This window comes from Pristis pectinata, chromosome 16 (genome assembly GCF_009764475.1).
Source record: "Pristis pectinata isolate sPriPec2 chromosome 16, sPriPec2.1.pri, whole genome shotgun sequence".
Classification (NCBI taxonomy): domain Eukaryota; kingdom Metazoa; phylum Chordata; class Chondrichthyes; order Rhinopristiformes; family Pristidae; genus Pristis; species Pristis pectinata.
The window spans coordinates 7954292-7977503 of NC_067420.1; the positions used below are offsets into that span (position 1 = coordinate 7954292).

The following is a 23212-nucleotide window of genomic DNA, read 5'->3' on the forward strand; positions in this document are numbered from 1 at the left end:
CTCTGTTCTCTGTGTAATCTCTATTCCAAACTCTGTCATGGAAAAGACATTAGTTTCAGGAGTCTGGTCTTGGACATGTGAGTGACACAGCCTGCTCAAAATGATCGACTGGGTAACGAAGACCTCAATAGTGGGTAGGTTGGTCTGGGAGAGGCACTGATTTTGGCGACTGCCCTCCCATTGGATTTGTAGATTTTGCAGAACCAATTTAGTGGTATCTTTTCCAGTGCCTTGAGATCCCTTCTGTAGGTAGTCCAGGAAGCACAAAAGAGGGCAAGGATCACTGTTGTCTCACAAATGAGGTGTGTGTCAGGTCAGAAGTTTTGATCTTTAAATGTCCTTTTGTTCAAATCAACCAAAGACTGTGTTGATGCATTAATGAAATACACCCCAGCCTTCATTGGTGTCAGTTTTGTCTGAGAAGTGGTTCCCAAGATTTGGGAAGTGGTCCAAGTTTTCCAGGTCTTTCTGTGGGCCTTTATTGTTGGAAGGCAGCATGGTGCAGTAGGGACAGACTGATGAAGGACCTTCTTTTGGCAAGCAATGAGCTTAAAGCCCATCCTCCTGTATGCTTCGGTGAAAACATCAATGGCTTGGAGCAATGCCTCTGGCTATGCTGAAGTTGAAGTTTGGGTCACTTTGGTTCTGGCTGGTGTGGCTCCATGCACTTTTCTTGGAATAGTACGTAATGAAGATCATGACCCAAAGTTGCTGAGAAGGCCAAATCTCACCTAAAACATAACAGGTCTTGGGAGTCGGTGACATCCCCTCAGAAATCCCAAAACTTTATATACACTTTACAAAGCAGCCCAGATCAATATACACCACACCTACATTATACTCCACTTGCCACCTATATTTATTTTAGTATGAGGAAAGATGAGGAAATACTTTAATGGATTCTCCAACCCCTCCTCCACAATAGTGGACAGCAAATATGAACTTGGAAATATAGTTAAATTAATCACTCTGCTGCACAGTTAATCAGAACGGACTGCACAAACATGCATCATTAAAGTCAGGCATTTGTTTAGGGAACAAGTCCCCAGAAATGTAGAAAGCTGAGTGAACACTTATGCACCACCGGTTGATATGCTGTATAATAACAACTAGTACAAATTTAAACACACAGCATTGTGACACTGCCAAACAGGCAGTTAAGAGATACATGGAGGAAGACTGTGTGTGGTTTAAGCTGGGGGGGGGGGGGGGGGGGGGGGGGGGGGGGGGCGGGCGGTGTGGTGAAAATAAGAAAGGTAGCTATAGGGTATGCTATTGACAACATTTCTCATTAGTCTGTGTTACTGTTCCCAAGTTCATTCTGATAAAAAAGTTGTTCATTTCTATTGAACAACAGCCATGTCCAGCCATACAAAACTGTTAAAAGATGCATTTATTTCAGTGCACCATTTTGATTTTGCTGGCCACTGAATGAGAGTTGGATCTTAAAAAGTATGACCTGTTATAAATGTAAGAAATTCGTCAGAACAGGATTAGTCAGAGCTGAACAGTGGATAGTATCAGCATACCAACATGCTAATGGACTGTAGAAACAAAGTGACACGATGAAAACTTGAACTGCAACATGCAACAATTAAATTTTTCAAATTTACTGAACAACATGTCAAAGATTTTCGTCAATGACCAGGCAGCAAATATTTCACAATGTGCAAACCAGCTTTGGGAATATTTGTTATGAGTAGCCTCAGTATACAAGACTCATTAAGTAGAGTAGTTCCCCAACTCTACTCCCTATACATTCATGGCTGCCTGGCCAGATTCTGCTCTAACTCCATCTGCAAGTTTGCAGATGATACCACCATACTGGGCCGTATCTCAAATAATGATGTCAGAGTTCAGGAGAGAGAGCTTAGTGACATGGTGTCATGACAACAGCCTTTCCCTCAATGTCAGCAAAACAAAAGAGCTGGTCATTGACTTCGGGAAGGGGGGCAGTGCACATGCACCTGTCTACATCAAGTGATGAAGTTGAGAGGGTTTAGAGCTTCAAGTTTCTAGGAGTGAACATCACCAATAGCCTGTCGTGGTCCAACCATGTGCACGCCCTTGACACTCACCAACTTTTATTGATGCACCATAGAAAGCATCCTATCTGGATGTATCATGGCTTGGTATGGCAACTGCTCAGCCCAGGACTGCAAGAAACTGCAGAGAGTTGTGGACACAGCTCAGCACATCACGAAAACCAGCCTCCCCTCTATGGACACTGTCTATACTTCTCGCTGCCTTGGGAAAGCAGCCGGCATAATCAAAGACCCCCCCCCACACACGGAACATTCTTTCTTCTCCCTTCTGGCAGAGGATACAAAAGCCTGAAAGCATGCACCACCAAGCTCAATGTCAGCTTCTATCCTACTGTTATAAGACTATTGAACAGTTCCCTAGTACAATGAGATGGACTCTTGACCTCACAATTTGCCTCATTATGACCTTGCACCTTATTGTCTACCTGCACTGCACTCTCTCTATAGATGAGACACTTCACTCTGCATTCTGTATTGTTTTATCTTGTACTGCCTCAAGGCATTGTGTAATGAATTGATCTGTATGAATGGTATGCAAGACAAATTTTTCCACCGTACCTTGGTACAAGGGAGAATAATAAACCAATTTCAATTCATTATTTTGCTTTAAGTTTTGCAAATGCTTATTGTTGGTTATAGAATGGTCTACGATTTGGTGGAGAGGCAAGAGGTAGCAACTTTGGGAGTTGCCAAAGTAAATTTGCCAAGTTCAGCAGCCACAAGAGCAGTAGATGAGATGCCACTCAAGTGGACCACTTTGTGGTGCAAGATGTTGAGCTTCTTGTGTGAAGTTGGAGCTGCATTTATTTATGCAATGGAATGCATTCCACCTCAGTGACTTCAGCCTCACAGATAAAGAGAAAGGCTTTGTAATTAGGACTTAAGTCATTAGCTGCAGGATATCCCGTGCTCAACCTACTTTTGATGCTACAGTACTTTTATGGTTGGTCCAGTTAAGTTTCTGTCCAAGGACAATGACTCTAACAATAATGCCATTGAGCAAAGGGCAGGTGGTTGGATACTTTTGTTGGCAATGGCACGTAGAATTCAATCTATGTTTGAATTCTACATGCAGACATGGGCTGCTTAATTTAAAGACTTGTAAAAATTAAACATGGTGCAGTGAACACCTGCACTTTAATTTTATGGTGGAAGGAATATCATTGATGGAAGGACTATTATTTCTCCATATAGTCAGAGATATACAACTATCATAGCATCACGAGGTTGTTGATTTATCCTTCATTTAGTATGCTCAGTGCCTTGCTCAAACACTGGCAGTTATGTCCTTCAGCATTCAACCAGCTTGGTCAATTGTGTAGTTAATGAGTCAAAGCAATATAGTCAATGCATGAAAACAGGCTCTTTGATCTACCACATCCATCAAGTATCCATTTATAATAAACCCATTTACCAGGATTTGGTCTGTAGCCAGAGTACAGAAACACACCCTTTGGCCCAACTCTGCAATGCAGACCAAGATGTCTATCTGAGCTAGCCCTATTTGCCTTTGTTTGGCTCATATCCCTCTAGACTTTTTCAATCCATGTACCTATCCAAATATCGATTGAACATTGTAATTGTACCCACCTTTACAGCTTCCTCTGGCAGTTCCATATACCATCCAACTTCTGCATGAAAAAGTTACCCCTCAGGTCCCTTTTAAATCTCTTCTCTCACTTTAAATCTATGCCGTCTAGTTTTAGATTTCCCCCATCCTGGGAAAAAGACTATCCACCTTCTCTATGCCCCTCGTGATTTTATATACCTTTATAAGGTCACCCCTCAACCTCCTACGCTCCAGGGAAAGTAGTCCCAGCTTATCCAGCCTCTCCTTATTACTCAAGCATTCTAGTCCCAGTAACATCCCGGTGAATCTTTTCTGCAACCTTTTAGCTTAGTGATATTCTTCCTATAGCTGGTCATCCAGAACTACACACAAATCTCCAAGTGTGGGCTCACCAACAACTTGTAGTCATAACGTGATGTCCCAACTCGTGTATTCAATACCCTGACTGAAGACAAAAGTGCAAACACCTCCTTCACCATCCTGATTTCAGGGAACTATGTACCTGTTACCATCCCCCAAGTCTCATGGTACTACAAGATTCTCCAGGCCCCTACATTTACTGTGCAAGTTCTGCCCTGGTTCAACTGACCAAGATGTAACACCTCAGTTGTCAGAGTTAAATTCCATCTGCCATTCCTTCCATGCCTTGGTGATTCAAGTGTTCATCAAGTGCTCACCTAGATACTTAAATGTTGCAAAAGTATTTGCCTCCAAATAGAGGTTGCAGACTCCAAGCACCATCTGGGTGAAAAACAAATTCATCCTCAGATCCCCTGTAAACACCTTATTACAAACCCATGCCCTCCAGTTTTAGACACTGCTTTCGGAAAGGTTTCCTATTACCTACTCTATTTATACTTCCTAATTTTGTATACCCATCTCAAGTTCCAACCCCCCCCCACCCCCACAATCATCTCCAGTGTAACTGAAACACTCCATCCTAAACAACACCTTGTGAATCTCCTCTACACTCTCTCCAGTGCAAGCACATCCTTCCTATGCAGTGTGGCAACTAAAACTGCACATGATACTCCAGCAATGTTTCATAAATTTTTATCATCACCTCCCTGGTCTTGTTTTCTATGTCCTAACCAATGAAGGCAAATATCCTGTACTTCAACTTAGCTACCTGTGCTGTTACCTTTAGGAATCCTTGGACTTGTACAGAGGTCCTTCTGTTCTTCAGAACACCCTAGGGCCTCACCAGTCACTGCATATCATTCACCTAGCCTTATCAGTCCTCCCAAAGTGCATCATCATATACTTATCAGGGTTAAATTCCACCTGCCATTGCTCTGTCCATCTTACCAATAATTTCAATGATTGCTATTCTCCCTATCAATTCAGTGAAGTGGGAATAATCAGGAAATGTTCTCATTCATATTGGTGATTCAGCAATTCCTCCTGGAAACTATGTATTCCCAGCAGTAATTTGTCAAGCCAAATAGCCTACTGATAAGATGTTCGAGTCACTCAAAAATAAAAATTGGGCATAAGGAATCAAACTTCAGTCAGGCTTTAACCCTATATTACACCATGGTAGTGGCAGAGGCATTTAAAATTAACTCCCTTTCCTCCAAAAAAATTGATTAAAACAAAGTACTCGCTACCTTTAGTAGGGATTGATTCCACAGTGGATTACTTAATACAAGAACAGACATTACAGGCCACAAGCTTCTTATTCTATTCCTGATCTATTACAAGCTCAGGATTCCCATATGAATGGAGAAGTCCTCAATTGCTGATCACTCATCACTGAGTTTTGCCAGCTGTGCTCTGATGGGACTCATGAGAATACATTGGAGGACTGCAAACTTGCTGCAATCCTTAGCAGTGACAATGGGGAACCAGCATACTGGACTCATGCCAGGTTAGACCTTGCACAGGACCAGCAAGTTCATGAATTTCAATGAAGAGGAATAAATGTATTAAAATTTACATTAATTGATTTGTTAAATGTTAACCAGTTGTATTTTATTCTTTTAATTTATGAACACTTTGGAAAGTTTCTGAATGCCTTATTTCAGTTTGTTTGGGAAGGGACTGGCTCTGGCCTACCTGTGTGATGGTACTATACTGTACATGGTCAGAATGGCTTAGGGTTGCAAGGTGATGCTAAATTCCTAGTGATTCCAGAAAAAGTAAGTTTGTATCTTCCAGTGAACCTCTACCATTAAGTTTTGACCTTGTGCTTGTTTGATGGAAATAGGGGTGCTACAATTTGTTTAAGAAGCCCTTACTTAGTTAGGGCCATCAAATCTGATTACTTTCCTATTTTACTTATCAAAAATGGAGATGGAAGGACATCAGACAAAGACAACATTGAATGCTCAGCCTCTGATAATCAAAGACAAGGCATGTCTTATTGCCTTCTTCAGAAAATGGCATCCATTGGCTACATGTACAAGAGTAAGGAGTTCCATCAAGTTTGTATGAAGAATTGCTCCATGGGAAATAACTGGAAGACTATTGGCACTGACACAGCTACATCTGACACATCTATATCCAGAGAGCAGCAGGAGGCTTCAGCAGAAAAGAAAAACAGAACCAGACATGAAAAATCCACTGTAAAGCACTGACAAATGATGAATTTTCATTTCTTACTTCATAAGTAAATTAATTCAGGAAGTTAAAGTCCGCTGAACTGGGGAGTTCCACAAGAACTACTTTGGTTGTACAGTTCAGTGGAATTCCAGTTAATCTATCCTAACAGCAGTTTTTAATTATAATAAAAATTCCCAGTCATCTTTCCTGCAAGTCCTGCCAGTAAATTCTGATATATCATAATCGTTGAATTTGTTTCCCCAAGCCCAATAACAAAAGTACGAAGAAACAAACATATTAGAAGGTACAGGCCATCTGACCCCTTTGTATCTGCCCTTCCATTTAATAAGTTCATTGCTTACCACCACTTTCCTGCACTAAACCCTTGATTCCCTTATTATTCAAAGATCTGTTGATTTTGGAATATACTCAGCAATGGCACCCCAGAGCCCTCCTGGGTAGAGAACAAACTCCCTTTTAAGTGAAATTTCTTCTCATCTTAGTCCTGAATGGCTAAGCCCTGACTTTGACCTCATACTGGAGAAAAGAATTCAGTAATTATTTCACAACATTAGCAGAATCATGTATATACTCTAAACAGAAAATAATGAAATGTGTTTAGAATGTACAAACATTAAACAGAAGTATGTTCTCAGCAAGATGTGTTTACTTTTGTGTTCTCACCTCTGCAATAAAGGCCAACATGCATCTGGCTTCCGAATTGCTTGTTGTACCTTCAGGTTTATTTCTAGCATCTCATCAGCCTACCCATTATCCTAATTCTGACCCTTCTTAGTTAACAAGATCCAAGTATACTGATTAATCTGAAATAATTTATTTATACTGCTATTGTAATGAGACATCGCAAGTCCTTCACAGGAGTGCAATCAGACAGTGGCACTGAACCAGAAGGACGTTAGCATAGATGACAACAAAGGTTGGGCAAACAGGCATATATTGCCTTAAAGGAAAGGGGTAGGGGTGTGTGGAGGAGTGTGGGGTGATGAACAATCAGATCTGTACAGCTCAGGAACAGGGTCTTCAGCCAACAATGTCTGTGCTAACCATGATACCAATTTAAACTTCACATCTGCCTGCACATGGGCTATATCCTTCCATTACCTGCCTGCTCGTGTGTCTGTCTACATGCCTCTTAGATATTGCTATTGTATCCACTTTCCCTTCCAGGCACCTACTACTGTCCTTTAAACTCCCCCCTCCCTCACTTTAAAGCAATGGCTTCTAGTATTTGAATATTATATTGAAACACACAAGATCCTTGGGGAGCATGACAGGGCAGATTGAACAGAACAGTACCGCACAGGAACAGGCCCTTCAGCCCACAATGTCTGTGTCAACAGGATGCCTAAATTAAACTAAATCCATATCCCTCCATTCCCTGCATGTTCATGTGTCTGTCTAAATGCCATTATTATATCTGCTTCTACCACCACCCCTGGCAGCATGCTCCAGGCACCTACCACATTCTTTAAAAGAAAACTTGCCCCATACATCTCCTTTAAACTTCCACCCTCTCATCACCTTAAAGTTATGCCCTCTTGTATTTGACATTTCTACATTGGGAAAAAGACTATCTATGCCTCTTGTAATTTTTAAACACATCTGTCAAGTCTCCCCTCAGCCTTGATACTCCAGAGAAAATAATCCAAGTTCATCCAATCTCTTTTTATATTAATAATTTCTAATCCAGGCAGCATCCTGGTGAACCTCTTCTGCCCGCTATCCAAAGTCTCCACGTCCTTCCTGTAATATGGTGACCAGAACTACATACAACACTCCAAATGTGGCCTGACCAAAGCTTTATATAGCTGCAAAATGACTTCCAGACTCTTATACTCAATGCCCTGGCTAATGAAGGCAAGCAAGCCAAATACCACCTTTACCACCCTATCTACTTGTGTTGCCACTTTCAGGGAGCTATGTACTTAGACCCAAGATGTTTCCACTAGTGGAATAATCTTGAACGAGGGGGCATAGTTACAAGATTAAGGGTGATCATTTAAAAGCAAGGTGAGTAACAATTTCTTCTCAGAGGGCGCTGAATCTCTGGAATTCTCTACTGCAGAGGGTTGTGGAGGCTGGATCATTGGAGATATTTAAAGAGGAAGTAGAAAATTATGGGATATGGAGAACTGGCATAGAAAGGACGAGGCCTGGACCAGATCAGCCACGATCATATTGAATAGTGCAGCAAGTTTGAGGGGCAAAGTGGCCTCTCCTGTTCCAAGGATGTAAGTGGGGGAATGAAGTTGATGGGATTGTTCTGAGAGCTGGCAATACACTGAATGGGCCAAATTGTCTCCTTCGTGTCATAAGGAAATAAAAATGGGCAGATCACATAACAGTTGTGGTAGCAGAGTAGTGGTGGAGAGACAATATTGTGGGTGCCAAACATTAATGTGAAAACTGACCTCGTGTGAATTGTGTCATTGAGGAATAACAATCACATAATTGCTGTGAAAGATATCCCCACAGGTGACTGCAACTATTGGGAGAGAGACCATTCCAATGGGTCCCCTCCCCTCACTGTTCCCATCTGCACTTCCCTTATTTGGTTCCATGCTCCACCTTCCTTCCTCATCCGATTCCATCATCCGTAGCTTTGTTGCCTCCACCTATCACCTCCCAGCCTGTCACTATTTCCACTCTTCCCTCCTCCATCTGCCTATCATCCCTCACCTGGAACCACCTATTGCTTGCCAGCTCTTGCTCCACCCCTTCCCCTCACCTCTTTATACTGGCTGTTTTATCTCCGTCCGGATGAAGGGTCTTGATCTGAAACATCAACTGTCCATTTCCCTCCATAGATGCTGCCTTACCCACTGAGTTCCTCCAGCTCCTCTGTGTTTCTCCTGTTGCTATTTTCTTATGTTTCTTACATTCTAGATAGAGTATCACATGCTTCCCATACTATCATGCAACACAAAGTAATATCATAATACATATATATAGCTTGGTGGCCTATACCCAAGAACTGAAGTGATACTACAAATGCATTTCTACATTGGGTCCTCTGTGCTAATATACAGGACAGTTTCCCATGGGCCTTCTCTTGGGCCCTTCTAAGGTTTGGGAAATTCAAAGCCAGACTTTCTAGAAGCATTTAAATTTCATGTTAAATAAATAAACAACAAATAGCAAAACAGTAAACAAAGAAAAAATCAAAACACATAGATGCTTGAAATCTGAAACAAAAAATGGAGATAGCAGTTCAGGTACAACAAGTGGAAATAGAGTTAACATTTCAGGTCAAAGACCTTTCATCAAAATTGAGTCTTCCACCTTAAACTTTAACTCTGTTTCTCTATCCACTGATGCTGCCTGAACTGCTAAATGTTTCCAGCATTTGTTTTTGTTTCAAATAACAAAAATTCCTAACATTCTTTAGAGAATCAAAATGATGTATTATATTAGAAAGGACGTGATACCAAGAAATACCCTGAAACCTAATTTTGCAAATATAGGACAGTATCAACCTACACATCACATCCCATTTTCAAATTCTTTTCAGAAACGAAACCATACTTCACTACACAGAACACTAGATACTTGGTGGGTTCAAGATTGGAAACAATTTTCCTCAGTGCCACACACTTTGTTACTACATCAAACATTTCAGATGAAAAGGTCTGTGACCTGAAACTGTTAACCATTTTGCTCTACACAGATGCTGGCTGGCCTACTGAGCACCTCCAGCATTTTCTATTTTTTATTTCAGATTTCCAGCACCTGCAATTTTTTTTGCTTTTGGGTTTTTTTGTGTTTAAATGGATGTCAGATTATAGCTAGATAAACCACGCTGATTTCACACTGGTGTAATTGCGTGCACCAAACACTCAATGCCAAACACCCCTGTGCTGCAACACCACCTCACTGTTGAATCAGACAAGCAAAGGCAAAAAGTGTTTTTGTTTGTTTTCCTCCGATGGGACATGGAGGAAGACAACTGAGATGCATCTGGAATCCGCGGATCCAGGGCTGCAAGAAACACGGCGAAAAACCACACTAACGTTTGCAATGCACCCGGCATTCCCAGCCAATCTTATCCCCCTCCCCGCTGCAGCCTGGCGTGACCCGTGGCTGGGCGGAGGACCGTAGTGTCTTTAGAGCGGCGTTCTTCGCCGTGAGCTGCAGACATCAGCCGCAGCAGAGGGTGGGGAGGGGGGTGCAGGGGGGAGGGATCCCAGGTGCGGGGGCCGGGGGGGAGGAGTATATGCGGGCGGGAAGTGGGGGGGGTGTGCGGGCGGGAGCACAAGTGCAAGGCCCGCAGCAGGGGCCAGGGGGGTTGGGGTGTGTGTGTGGGGATGCGGGTAGGTGGGAGCCCAGGTGCGAGGCCCGCCCGCCCGCAGCAGGGGGTGGGGGGTGCGTGTGTGCGGGGCGGGGGTGTGTGTGTGTGTGTGTGCGGGGCGGGGGGGGGTGTGTGGGAGCGGGGCGGGGGGGGGGTGTGTGTGTGCGGGGAGCGGGGCTGGGGGTGTGTGTGTGCGGGGTGGGGGGGGTGTGTGTGTGCGGGGCGGGGGGTGTGTGTGTGCGGGGTGTGTGTGTGTGTGTGTGTGCGGGGCGGGGGGGGTGTGTGTGTGTGCGGGGCGGGGGGTGTGTGTGTGTGCGGGGGGGGGGGGGTGTGTGTGTGTGCGGGGCGGGGGGGGTGTGTGTGTGTGCGGGGCGGGGGGGGTGTGTGTGTGCGGGGCGGGGGGTGTGTGTGTGTGCGGGGCGGGGGGGGGTGTGTGTGTGTGCGGGGCGGGGGGGGTGTGTGTGTGTGCGGGGCGGGGGGGGTGTGTGTGTGTGCGGGGCGGGGGGTGTGTGTGTGTGCGGGGCGGGGGGGTGTGTGTGTGTGCGGGGCGGGGGGTGTGTGTGTGTGCGGAGCGGGTGGGGGGGTGTGTGTGCGGAGCGGGTGGGGGGGGTGTGTGTGCGGAGCGGGTGGGGGGGGTGTGTGTGCGGAGCGGGTGGGGGGGGTGTGTGCGGAGCGGGGGGGGGTGTGTGTGTGTGCGGGGGGGGTGTGTGTGTGTGCGGGGGGGGTGTGTGTGTGTGTGTGCGGGGCGGGGGGGGGGTGTGTGTGCGGAGCGGGTGGGGGGGGGGTGTGTGCGTGTGTGGGAGCCCAGGTGTGAGGCCCGCCCGGGCCGACCCGCTGCCCGTGCACCTGTCACTGAGGAGAATGGTCTCCGCTCTCCATCCGCGCACCGCCGCCTCCTGAGGCGTCCAAAGACCGTCGGGCGACGACGCCGGCAACTGTCAACCCCTCCCCCGGGACACTCACCATCACCCGCCAGGAAAACCGACGACAGCCTCCTCCCCGCTCTTCCCCCTCCAGCTGAAAGATGGCGGCCGCTTCAAGTCCGAAGAGGCCTGAACGCGCCTGCGCTGCCGGCCTCTTGGCATTCTGGGAGTTGTAGTTCACACCCCCCGGCCAACCCCCTTCCCCGGTTGCGCCGGAGGTGATGGACTTCAACTACCAGCAGCACCGCGGGCGCAGGCGCTCTGCGGGGCGGCTGGACGCCGTGCATCCTGGAAGTTGAAGTTTGCTCAGCCCTCCGGCTGGCAGAAGCAGTCGCTGCCTGACTGGCCGTCAGAGAACCCCGGGGATTTCTGGAGCTGCCCGATCCCAAACCAAGTTCCCCTGGAACTTCCCGGATTATACACCCACAGCGAGTAGCCGCAACTGAGGACAACAAAGAGACTTTCCGGAATTGTGAGAAAATATTTCCCATTTTTGCAGTTTGTAATAGAATGGCATTGATCTGTAAATCAAGTTTTATTCCTAGGCTGCAACATTGCCAAATGTAACTTTCTAATCACCCAAAAATAGAATATAATCGCACTACGAACCCACTGTGATAAGACTATTGAACGGTTCCCTTATGTGATGAGATGGACTATGACCTCACGATCTACCCTGTTGTGACCTTGCACCTTATTGCACTGCACTTTCTCTGTAGCTGTGACACTTTACTCTGTACTGTTATTGTATTTACCTGTACTACATCAATCTTCTCCGTAGATTGTCACCTTGTCGTGGTGAAGAAGCTTGTGTGGTCCTGAGATCCCGAGAGCGGTGCCGTCTGGAGCTATGCTCCTGGTAGGGTCACCCATGGCGGTAAGGTCGATGGTGAGGTCCCTGACAAAGAACAATCCAACCAAGACCTCAACGGTGGAACAGGCGGACGAAGTTACTTCAAACTCAACGGCTGTGAAGGCGGATGATAGCAAATCTATCAGCTCCAATTGTCATGGTTTCCATGCCATTGGAATCAGTTGGTTGATTTGTAAAGTATTGTGTGCTTTTTGTAGTGCAACATCAAGTACACGTTAAACAAATACGCGCACAGGCGTCTTCACTCTGTATGAGCCAAGATTGGACTCAGAAGCCACTTGAGAGCCCATAAATAAATCAACGGAATGAAGACCATCATCCTCGACCTCGAGGGATAGCCATGACGATGACAATGATGTCTACATCAATGCGCTCCATACTAACCCAATGTAACTGCACTGTGTAATGAATTGACCTGTACGATCAGTCTGCAAGACAAGTTTTTCACTGTACCTCAGTACAAGTGGCAATAATAAACCAATGCCAATACCAATATAATTAGCTAAACAGCACAAATTTTTAATGTTTGGAAAACTTGTTGATAGATTCATGCTAAAAATCAGTCAATAAAAAAGGATTGACTCTTTTCATCCCATCTTAAATCCATCCCTCCCGCCCCCTTCTCTACAATTTAAAATTACATTTTCATTTCTCTTTCACAGTTTTGACAAAGGTCTCTGACCTGTAAACTCAGCATTTCTTTCCACAGCTGCCTCCTGACCTGCTGTGTGCTTCCAACATTTTCTGTATTTATTTCAGATTTTCAGCACCTGCAGTTTTATTTTTGATTTTTCAATAAAAAAACTGTCTATTCAACTGTACTTTATACTTAATCTTCATTCGTTGTGATAATAAAATGGATCTCAAATGAGAATAAATGAGGATTGTACATTAGTCGATGTACAATAAGAGATAGGGCAGGAGGAGGCCATGGAACTTCTCAAGCTTGCCTAGTAAATGTTAGGAGTCATAATAGTGTTATGAAAATCATGACAAGATGAAGCAAGGTTTGTGAATGATAGATCTATATAATGCATTGGGCTCTAGTAATATTCAGGAGTATAATACCAATTTAAAATGTCTTGGTATAATACATGGGAAGTCCTGACGGTAAATCAAAGGATGTGGTCTTTTTAAAGTGCTTGATTAAAATATATCAATAGAATGCATTCATATTATGAAGCAGGTGATGAAATATTGTGGTTGGGGTAAATCATGAAATCAAAATGCTTTTGGAACTTCCATATGAATTAAAGTTAATGTCAGTTAGCCAACAATAATTAATGGAGCAGACATGAGTTTGAGTTGCAAAAATGTATAAAGTGATTTTTTAAAATCAATTTAAGTCTAATCTTACGTGTTAAGAATTGTTTCTGTAAACTGTTTGGCATTGGATGTAATTATGATTCAGATTTGGCCCACCAATAGTCTACCAGGCAGCAATTATCCCTGTCCATCCATATGTTTCTTGACCTGGACTACCTACAGCAGGCACAAAATACACAAATGCTGACTCCGCTAAATCCTCCAAATTCACCGGAAGGACAAGCAGACCATTATCAGTGTCCTCTCCCAGGCCAACATCCCCAGTACTGAGGCTTTATTAACACTCTATTAAACATGTTGAGCATCGTTTGCAAAACAGACATTCCCAAAACAGACATTCTATTCCAAGCTCTGTTGTGGGAAGGGATTACCAAGTGCACAGAGGAAAAGATTCAAGGTTGTGCTCAAAGCTTCCTTGAAGAAACACAACATTCCCATTGCTTCTTGGGAATCTCTGGCTCATGAATGACACAAAACAGAGAAGATGGTATTGAGAACCTCAAGACCCCGCATTGGGAGCACACAGAGGCCCTACAAACATGTGGAAGGAACGGACCACCTCACAAACTACCAACCAAGCCTCCCCATCAGCCATCTCCCACCCCAACTGCAGAAGAGTCTGCAGTTCCCACATTGGTCTCAATAGCCACCTCAGATCCCCCCCCCCCAAAAAAAACAGAAAGTCATCATTGATCCCAAAGGACTGCCTCAGAAGAAAGTTCTGTCAAAATCTAAGGTGCTGTCTCTTGCAGATTCACCACATGAGCAGTAGCTGTGCAAGAAGACCCACCAAAGCCTTCTCATGGGACCTAGGGAAGGGCAACAAGTGCAGGAAGCAAACTGCTGGAGAACTCAGCAGGCCAGGTAGCATCTGTAGAACCAGAGGATGGTCAATGTTTGGGCTGAGACCCCGGATCAGTCCCGACCTAATGGTGTTCATGTTCTGAAAATGTTAAAGGCTGGTATTGTGCATGGATGTTTGAACTGGGACTGTGTTAGCTAGGAGAAACAATCTGGAATGTAACTTTTCTGTCTTGGTGATTTATAGCTGGGGTGCAAGATTACAAGCAGACTGAGCTTGTGAGGATGTTGAAATGGGGAGACCTGAAAGCTCAGTCAGACATTTTATGGGGAAAATATTGACAGAAGTGTTTTTTATCCTTTGCAAGCCCTTACACTTTAAATGTATAATGATATAAACTGGGTTTGTTGATTATCTGTGGTGGGTTGGAGCATAAAATCAAAAGCAAAAAGAAAACTGCAGATGCTGTAAATCTGAACCAAAATCTGGAAATCTGGGGATATTTGGCAAGCCATGTAACACCCCTGGAGAGAGAAGCCGAATTAATCTGAAAAGTTAACTGTATTTCTCTCCAAATGATCTTTATTTTCTTGGGGGACATTTACCCACGTCTAAGAGACATTTTTTTACATCTGACATAGAGCTTTTAATACCAGGGCAAAACTATATTTTTGCGTTTACGGGAATGTTGAACTATTTAACTGTAAGAATTATATAAATCATGTTATGTAACGACACATTTCTCTTGATGTTGAGTAGCAGAAAGTACGTACCTGAGGATTGTCAGAGAGATCGTGATGTATGGGGCGTTGTTCCTTATTTTAATAAATGGTGAATGAGCAAAGGTGCAATAGCGATTGCACAGAATTTCTTGTTTCTGAAATTACTAGTTTTGGGAGAGTATACTTGCACAGGCACTTATAAAACCTTAGGCGGAGTACTTTGGTTATGATGTAACGAGGTCTTACTGAGGTCTTACGAGGACAACTAAACTTGTCTGGTGATAGGTGAAGATGAAGGGTAAAAGTTATCTTTAACCTTGCAAGTTTGTGAATAGTTGGGGGTGAGCAAGGGATAACCTATTATCCTAGGTTATCTGGTAAACGCCGGCCCTTCCCTGCTGAACTAGAGAACATCTTTAACGGTAAGGAACCACCCACTTTCTGCAGGGTAGGAAACCTTGAGTATGGCGATGCCCGAAACCTTGTCTTTGTTCATTCGACATCTGGCTTCCCTGCATCACAAAACAAAACACATCCCCAATGAAATGTTAAAAAAAGTCGAAATAGTATCAAGTTACAGGTCTAAATCTTGCAAAAGGATTGTCCCCCGGCGTGAGGCTGGGGTTCATTTTCCTGCGTTTAAAGCCACCTGCCAATAAGGAACGACTTTCTATAAATTGAGTTGACCCATTCCTTTCTAAAAAGTGACGTGACATGGTGGGATTAACACCACTCAAAAAAATCTGAAAATGAATGGTGTGAGATGAGTGGAAGCTGTGGTTTGGAAAGCCCCCGTGAAAATACCCCGGCAGAGGAGGAGACAGAGGAACCGCTGTCTTATAAATATTGTGTCCGAGCGCGGGCCACCAATTGCAGCTGTCGCGTTAGACGGGAGTATATTCTTTTGAGCGAAAAATAAGGATTCCTTCAAGACAAAATTTGTTAACGGGTGAGAGATTTGGCTGAAATGGTGGGTCCACGCATCCTATTTTGTTGCATTTTACTTCTGTTCCAGGTAAGCACGTTGATGAAAGTTTGTTTCGAGTCCAGTTAGAAGGTTAAATAACGTAGCATTGTTCTGTTTCATTTCAAAAGATTACTTTAAGAGAAAAATCATTTTATTGCCACATATTGGTCCAATTAATAGAAGTACTAAAACGCTAATTTTAATAACAGTGTTTCTGAATATCCTGTACATTGTGACCCAAGCCAATCCAGGAAGGATTTGCTTCTGATCACCTGGGCTGAGAACGGGAAACTGTGCATCCAGTACAGGGGAAGTTGGCGAGGGCACAAGTTCATTTGGGCTGAACTGTCTGAACTTATTTGAAGGGCTCAGGGGTTTGTCCAACCAACCTTTGCATCTTAGGCTAGGCATGGGAGAGGCAAAGCCAAACTTCCGACGTCAGAACGCTAAAAAAGGAGGGAGTACAATGGAGGTTTGTATGTTCGTTGTTGAGTTGAAGCCGCGGGGTGGCCTTTTTGCAGAGGCGGTTTATCAATGAAAGTGCAAGGATTGTGCGGTAATGTGGTCTTTTGTATTCAGAGACACAGGGGGCGTTTGATTCACCACATAGTCACACTGGATCATGTTTCGAACCCTGCGTCTCCTGCAAGGCTGATGAAACCGCGGGAGCTTTGTCACCGGGTTTTGAACTTACTGTTTCGGAAAACAAATAAGGCTGAAAATCAAAACACTGGAAGAATTCAGCCAATCAATCGGCATCCGCGGAGAGAGAAACCAGTCGACATTTCGGGTCAGGACCCTTGCTCGGTTCTGAGCCGCAACGTTGTCTGGTGTCTCTTTCCACAGATGCAGCCTCACCGGGTGAGTTCTTCCAGTGTTTCCATTCCTGTTAGCACACGAGAGACCGCAGATGCTGCTTGGTCCTGTGCTGTTAGTGTTTCGGACAGCGGACCCGGTCAACGTTGCAATGTACAAGTTTGAAATATACAGCGGGGGCCGGAAAGGGTCACTGACCCCGTGTGTCTGGCGAGGTCAGAGTGGTCCCAATGGGCTGGGTCACTCTGTGTGGGTCGCAGGGCGGGGAGAGGGCGAGGTGCAAGGGCACCCGGACCACTGCTGCGGCCACGGGGCGGTTCGGCTGCTCCGTCACCGATACCTCGCAACTTCACACCTCTTGCCTTTTCACCCCAAGAGGCAGTCGCTTGTATCCCGGTGCTCGCAGATTTGGCTCGGCGGAGACCGTGAAACTCTGCGAGTGGTGTTATACAAGGAACCGGGCTTTGCGTTCAACGTGTTTAACTGCCAGGGTGCAGACAAAGGCAGCATATGTTAAGATGAAGTTGAGTGAGAGAACAGTTGAAGTAATTTGCTGCTATAAATAATATATTGTTTAGCAGTGATGTCCCAAGCTAGGAAGCGCAGTCAGTCCTCGATGCAGGGTCTCGACAATTCCTTTCCCCACACAGACGCAGACTTCCTCCAGCAGATTGTTTGTTAGCACAGTTTGGGCTTCAGTGTGGAGATAACTCAGAGCGCTGCCCACATCTCAGGCACCACTGCCCACTCCAAGCGGTTTGTGTTATCGAAACCAGGTTAGGATTGAAAGCACGGTTTAGTTTATTACAGCCAGGGCCTGAATTTGATAGGGATGAGTTTGTTTTCATCTTCTTCGTGATCACAATACCTCCACATGTGGGGATTAGACCTTTCCTTTGTTTTGCAGAGTAGTGTGCAATATCTAGAGAGACAGAACCGCACAATACTGAAACATTTGGCGCATTATGCAAGTGCTCGCTCTTCTGAAAGCGTTATCTAATCAGTGCCCCTCCCCATAGCCCTGCAAATGCAATCTTTGCAGAATTGCCATTTGCATTGACTAACTTGAATTGAACCAACAGCAATATTGAAACAGCCTGTTGAGGGTTTCATCTGATGACCTAGTCTATGTTACATGGTTACTCTGGAACTGAGTGGAACAGTAAGTTCAGATAACATTAGAGTCATAGAGTGCAACACCACGGAAACAGGCCCTTCAGCCCAACTTGTCCATGCCGACCAAAATTGCCTATGGGAGCCAGTCCCATGTGCCTGCATTTGGCCCATATCCCCCGAAACCTTTCCTATCCATGCACCTATCTAAGTGTGGCCTAGTCACAAGAATAAACTGACATGGTTTATAATAAGGCTCTGATGCACCAAGCCGTGTGTCAAGTAATATTGGGAACAAAGGGGTTTCTGGAACTCCTGTGCTTTGCATTAGTGAGCACAAGTTACAAGGAAATGAAAATATTCATGTAAAGTACCTCTAAAATGTGGATCACACAAATTACGAGCAAGGGAGTTTGTGAGGTTATTTTCCCCAGAGAATTGCCTCTTTCTATATCAGTGGACAAGTAACAGAACACTAAGGGTGTTAAATCCAGTTAAATGTGGAATGCCAGCATATTGTGCGGAGACAAGTATGTTGCCTTTAGATGTTCTTGGCAGTTAGCAGAGCTGCTCTTTACAGTTCCAGTGAGCGGGATTCAATCTTGACCTCCAGGGCTGAGTGTGTGGAGTTGGAACCCCGTGGCTGTGTGGGTTTCCTCCAGGTGCTCCCACATCCCAAACATGTGAGGTGCTGGTAGATTAATCAGTCACTGTAAGTGCCAGTGTGTAGGTAAATGGTAGAATGTGGGGAAGAATTGATGGGGATGGGGGACAATAAAATACATCAGTGTAGGATTAGTATAAAATTGGGTGGTTTATGGTTGGCGTGGACTCGATGGGCTGGTGAGCCTGTTTCCCTGCTGTATCTCTCTGTGACTCTGTGATCAGCTGATGCTTGGCCAGCGTCGGAGAGGAATTTAATATGCTTGGATGTAGAAAGCCATTTGACTCATCTTTATTCATCCATATGGAGAGATTGTAATCTTCCTGAATTTACTCTACTGTTATTGTTTTTTTTACCTGCACTCTGCATCAATGCACTCTGTACTAACTTAATGTAACTGCACTGTGTAATGAATTGACCTGTACGATCGGTTTGTAAGACAAGTTTTTCACCGTACCTCGGTACAAGTGACAATAATAAACCAATACCAATACCAACGATTGTCCTTCAAGTAATTCTATGGTCTTTACTTTTGTGGGATTTTATTCTGGTCTGAATCTATATCTCTTGGTTCAACTTCTATAATATGTTGGGTTCATTTTCCTATATCTTCAAAAACAATATCTCCATGAGAAGTTCAAAAATCCAGCTGAAAGTTCCAAGTTTCTCATTGACATACTTGCTGGACAAAGATACTTCTGCAGGCATCACTGGGAACTTAATCCACATCTGTCAGTCAAATTCCTCAATTTTGACCAAGTGTAGGGTTTTTAATAAGGTATAGATACATTAAACAAAATGGTCAGTCTTGATTTTAATGTAATATGTAGAACACAGATTAATTACTTGGGGGCCTTGGTCAGATTGCACCTGGATCATCATGTGCGGTTTTGGTCTCCTTACCTAAGAAAGGATATACTTGCTGTGGAGGGATGGCGGAGAAGGTTCTCCAGACTGATTCCTGGGATGTTAGGACTGCTGTGTGTGGTGTGATTGGGTCGAGCAAGCCTGTATTCATTACAATGTAGAACAATGAAAGGTGATCTCATTGAAACATACAAAAGTCTGACAGAGGTAGACAGACTGGATGCAGGGAGGATGTTTCCCCTGGCTGGGGTTTCTAGAATAAGGCGTCCAATCTCACGTTACAGGTAAAGAGTCTTAGGACTGAGACTAAGAGAAATTTCTTCACAAGATTTTTTCTCAAGGCGACAATGGCTAACACGAGGGGACATAATTTTAAGGTGATTGCAGGAAGGTATAAGGGGGATGTCAGAGGTAAGTTTTTCACACAGAGAGTGGTGGGTGGGTGGAACGCACTGCCGACAGAGGTTGTGGGAGCAGATACATTAGGGACGTTTAAGAGACCCTTAGATAGCCACATGAATGATAGAGAAATGGAGGGCAATGTTGGAGGGAAGGGTTAGATAGATCTTAGAGTAGGATAAAATGTCGGCACAACATCGTGGGCTGAAGGGCCTGTACTGTGCTGTAATGTTCTATGTTCTAAGTGAACCTCTGGTATTCTCTACCACAAGGTGGTGGAGGCCAAGTTGCTGAATATATTTACATAGCACATAGATGTCTCAACACAAAAGGCATCAAGAGGTATATGTAAAGAGTGGGAATATGGTATTAAGATGAAAGATCAGCCATTATTAAACTGAAAGCTGGAACAAACTCAAAGGGCTGATAGCTTATTCTTATCTTCTATGTTTTCTAATCTTACTACTTCATACATGTATATATAGGAAGAAATATGATTTTTAATAGTTTAAAATGGAATCTTGAACAAAGACCACAAAAACCCTCAGGTGATTGTGGAAGATCCCTTCCAATGTACAAAGAAGAAGGAAATTCTCCCAATGTAATCTAAACATGTAAATTTAGAAGAACTCAGCAAACCCATCAACATAGCGTGAAGAGTTCATCTGGTGTGGTGATTAATATTTATACTTCAATCATTACCATTAACGAGGTTATCTGGTAATCTGGTTCATCTCTTGTATGTTAAAGATGAACTCTTGACCTCACAATCTACTTTATCATGGCTCTTGCACATTATTGTCTGTTTGCACTGCACTTTCTCTGTAACTGTAACACTATATTCTGCATTCTGTTATTATTTTTCTCTTGTACTGCCTCAATGTACTTATGTTTTGAAATGATCTGTGTGGATAGTTTGCAAAACTAAGTTTTTCACTGTACCTCGGTACATGTGACAATAAACCAATTCCAATTTTTCCCATTGCTTTCTTTTGGGGATCACCCTGCATGAATATTGATTGTTGTACATCCTTACCCTCTCATGGTGACGACAAACAAGTTTTAAAATCTGCTTGGTACTGAATAACAGCAATTATATCAAAGCTGGTATAAAGTGACTGTAAGTATATCTCCATATACCATATATCAAACATTAACTGCTGTCAATGCAAGGTGTGAAATGCATTGGCCTATTCCCTCTGGTGCAGGAAGTAAGCAGTGTCTGCATCAGCTCTGTTATTCTTATGGGAGCTCAACACTGTTTGTCAGTTGTAGGGGACTTTTGAAAGTAAAACACCCTTCCCCACCCTGTAAGCTGTGGTTTAATAGATTTTCTGGGTATGACTCTTAAAAAAAAAGATGTTATTGCAAAGCATTTGAAGCAGAGTCTTTTTGCCAAGCACAATGATAATGAAATAAAAAGAGATTGATAAGTTACCTTTGGGGCTTTATAAACTGAGGAACAGACACCATATTACAACAGTAAGGATTTATTTGAGATACTTAGATAGTGAAACAATCCAGTGTGCTTCGTGAGGACAGCTGGTCATTTATGGGATTGCCAAACAGTAGTTATTTTCCTCCCCACTGCCTCTGAGCTGAGCATCTTGCCAGGCAACTGCAGAGGAGTCTTGCTCTGGAGTGGCATATAGATCAGTGAAGTAAGGATGGGAGATTTCCTTCCTTAAATCAGTGAATCAAACAGCTTTTTATTCCAGAGTTTTATATTCGTTGAATTTAAATTCCCCAGTTGCCATCATGGGATTCAAACTGAGCTCTCTAAATCAATAACTCAGGTCCTTGGTTGCAAGTGCACAACTTAACTACCGTGTTTCAGCACAGTTACAAACTGAAGCAGTAGGCCAAGTCATCAAAACCCTGGCCAAAGATATATGTTTTAAGTGGAGTCTTAAAGGAGGAGAGGAGTGAGAGGGCAGTTCAGGAGCTTGGCGATTATACTGCTGGATGCCCTTGGTGAGGGGATGAAGATCAGGAATGTAAAAAGGCCAGAATTGCAGGACCAGAGGTGATTACATGGAAAGGGAGGGGCAAGGCCACAGTGTGGTTTGAAAGAAAGATATAGAATTTTAAAAGATAATTTATTACTGGAGCAAGAACCAGTGCAGCAGAGGAGAGTGTGGTGATTTGTTGCTGTTATGCTGTCAACTGCAGGGGAAAGGGAAGACGTAGATCAGTTTAGTTGATGCAAGCTTTTGGATAATGTCCACTGTAATATATCCAAACAGTACTTTCAGCAGGAACGTTTAAAAATAACCTGGGGAAATTGTCCGCTTACTATGTGCAGTAGCATTGTAAGTCTGTCCAGAGGGACTTTTCCTTTCCCATCCCCAACTCCTACCCACAATCTCTGTGGGACTGCAAACAAATAATTTCATATGGAACTTTGACTATTTTAAGAATAGTTTAGAGGTTAAGAAAAAATCTCCCTAAAGTCAAGCATATAGAAAGAAGCAGGATTATCAGGATTTTTTTTCTTTGTATAATTGTCTACACTTAGTCCCATTTCATGCCAATTCCTCATCTGTGTGTTGGGAAAGTGTTTTTGTCTGCTGTGCACTAGCTGTTCACAAACCTTGCTTCTTATTGACTAGTTTTTGAGCATGTTTTTCTAAGATATACCTGCCATCAGCCATCTTTTATATCATTCCTCTTAAGTCTAAATCAATTCAACTAAAGAGGCTCCACTAGGCTTGCTACAACCTACATCTCACCAATCCAAAACAGGATCCCTGCTCCCTACTTGCCATTTCTTTATCCATTTTCTTAGTTATGCTTGATTGGGTTAATTGAAGACAAGTGGGTAAGCTAGGAGGCTCCAATGTGCAGGATCGAAAGAGGCTGCAGAGGGTTGTAGACTCAGCCAGCTCCATCACGAGCACAACCCTCCCCGCCATCGAGGACATCTTCAAAAGGCGGTGCCTTAAGAAGGCGGCATCCATCATTAAGGACTCTCACCACCTGGGTCATGCCCTCTTCACATTACTACAGTCATGGAGGAGGTACAGGAGCCTGAAGACCCACACTCAATGTTTCAGAAACAGCTTCTTCCCCTCCACCATCAGATTTCTGAACGGTCCATGAACCCATGAACAATACCTCTTTATTCCTCTTTTGCACTATTTATGTAGTTTTGTAACTTGGTAATTTTTATGTCTTTATGTCTTACACTTTACTGCTGCCACAAAACTACAAATTTCATGACATATGTCAGTGATAATAAACCTGATTCTGATTCTGAAGAAGACTATTC

At 43.9% G+C, this 23212-nt stretch overlaps 2 protein-coding genes across 5 annotated transcripts in view; one reads left to right on the forward strand and one right to left on the reverse strand.

Annotated features, from left to right (window-relative positions):
• Positions 1–11532, reverse strand: part of LOC127579063 (AP-1 complex subunit gamma-1-like) — a 100998-nt gene extending 89466 nt beyond the window's left edge. The window contains exon 1 of the mRNA XM_052031699.1: positions 11432–11532. The gene's annotated coding sequence lies outside the window, so the exon portion shown is untranslated. The remainder of the gene's footprint in view (positions 1–11431) is intronic.
• Positions 11533–15485: 3953 nt separating this feature from the next.
• The window catches only part of LOC127579066 (tumor necrosis factor receptor superfamily member 5-like), a 26203-nt gene continuing 18476 nt past the window's right edge, over positions 15486–23212 (forward strand). For 2 of the 4 annotated variants that reach the window (XM_052031701.1, XM_052031702.1), the window contains exon 1: positions 16413–16554. In XM_052031701.1, the coding sequence (XP_051887661.1) occupies positions 16492–16554 (63 nt within the window). In that variant the 5' untranslated portion in view covers positions 16413–16491. Of the gene's footprint in view, positions 15538–15902; positions 16131–16412; positions 16555–23212 lie in introns of those variants that run through there. The other 2 variants (XM_052031704.1, XM_052031703.1) reach the window with 2 other exon arrangements.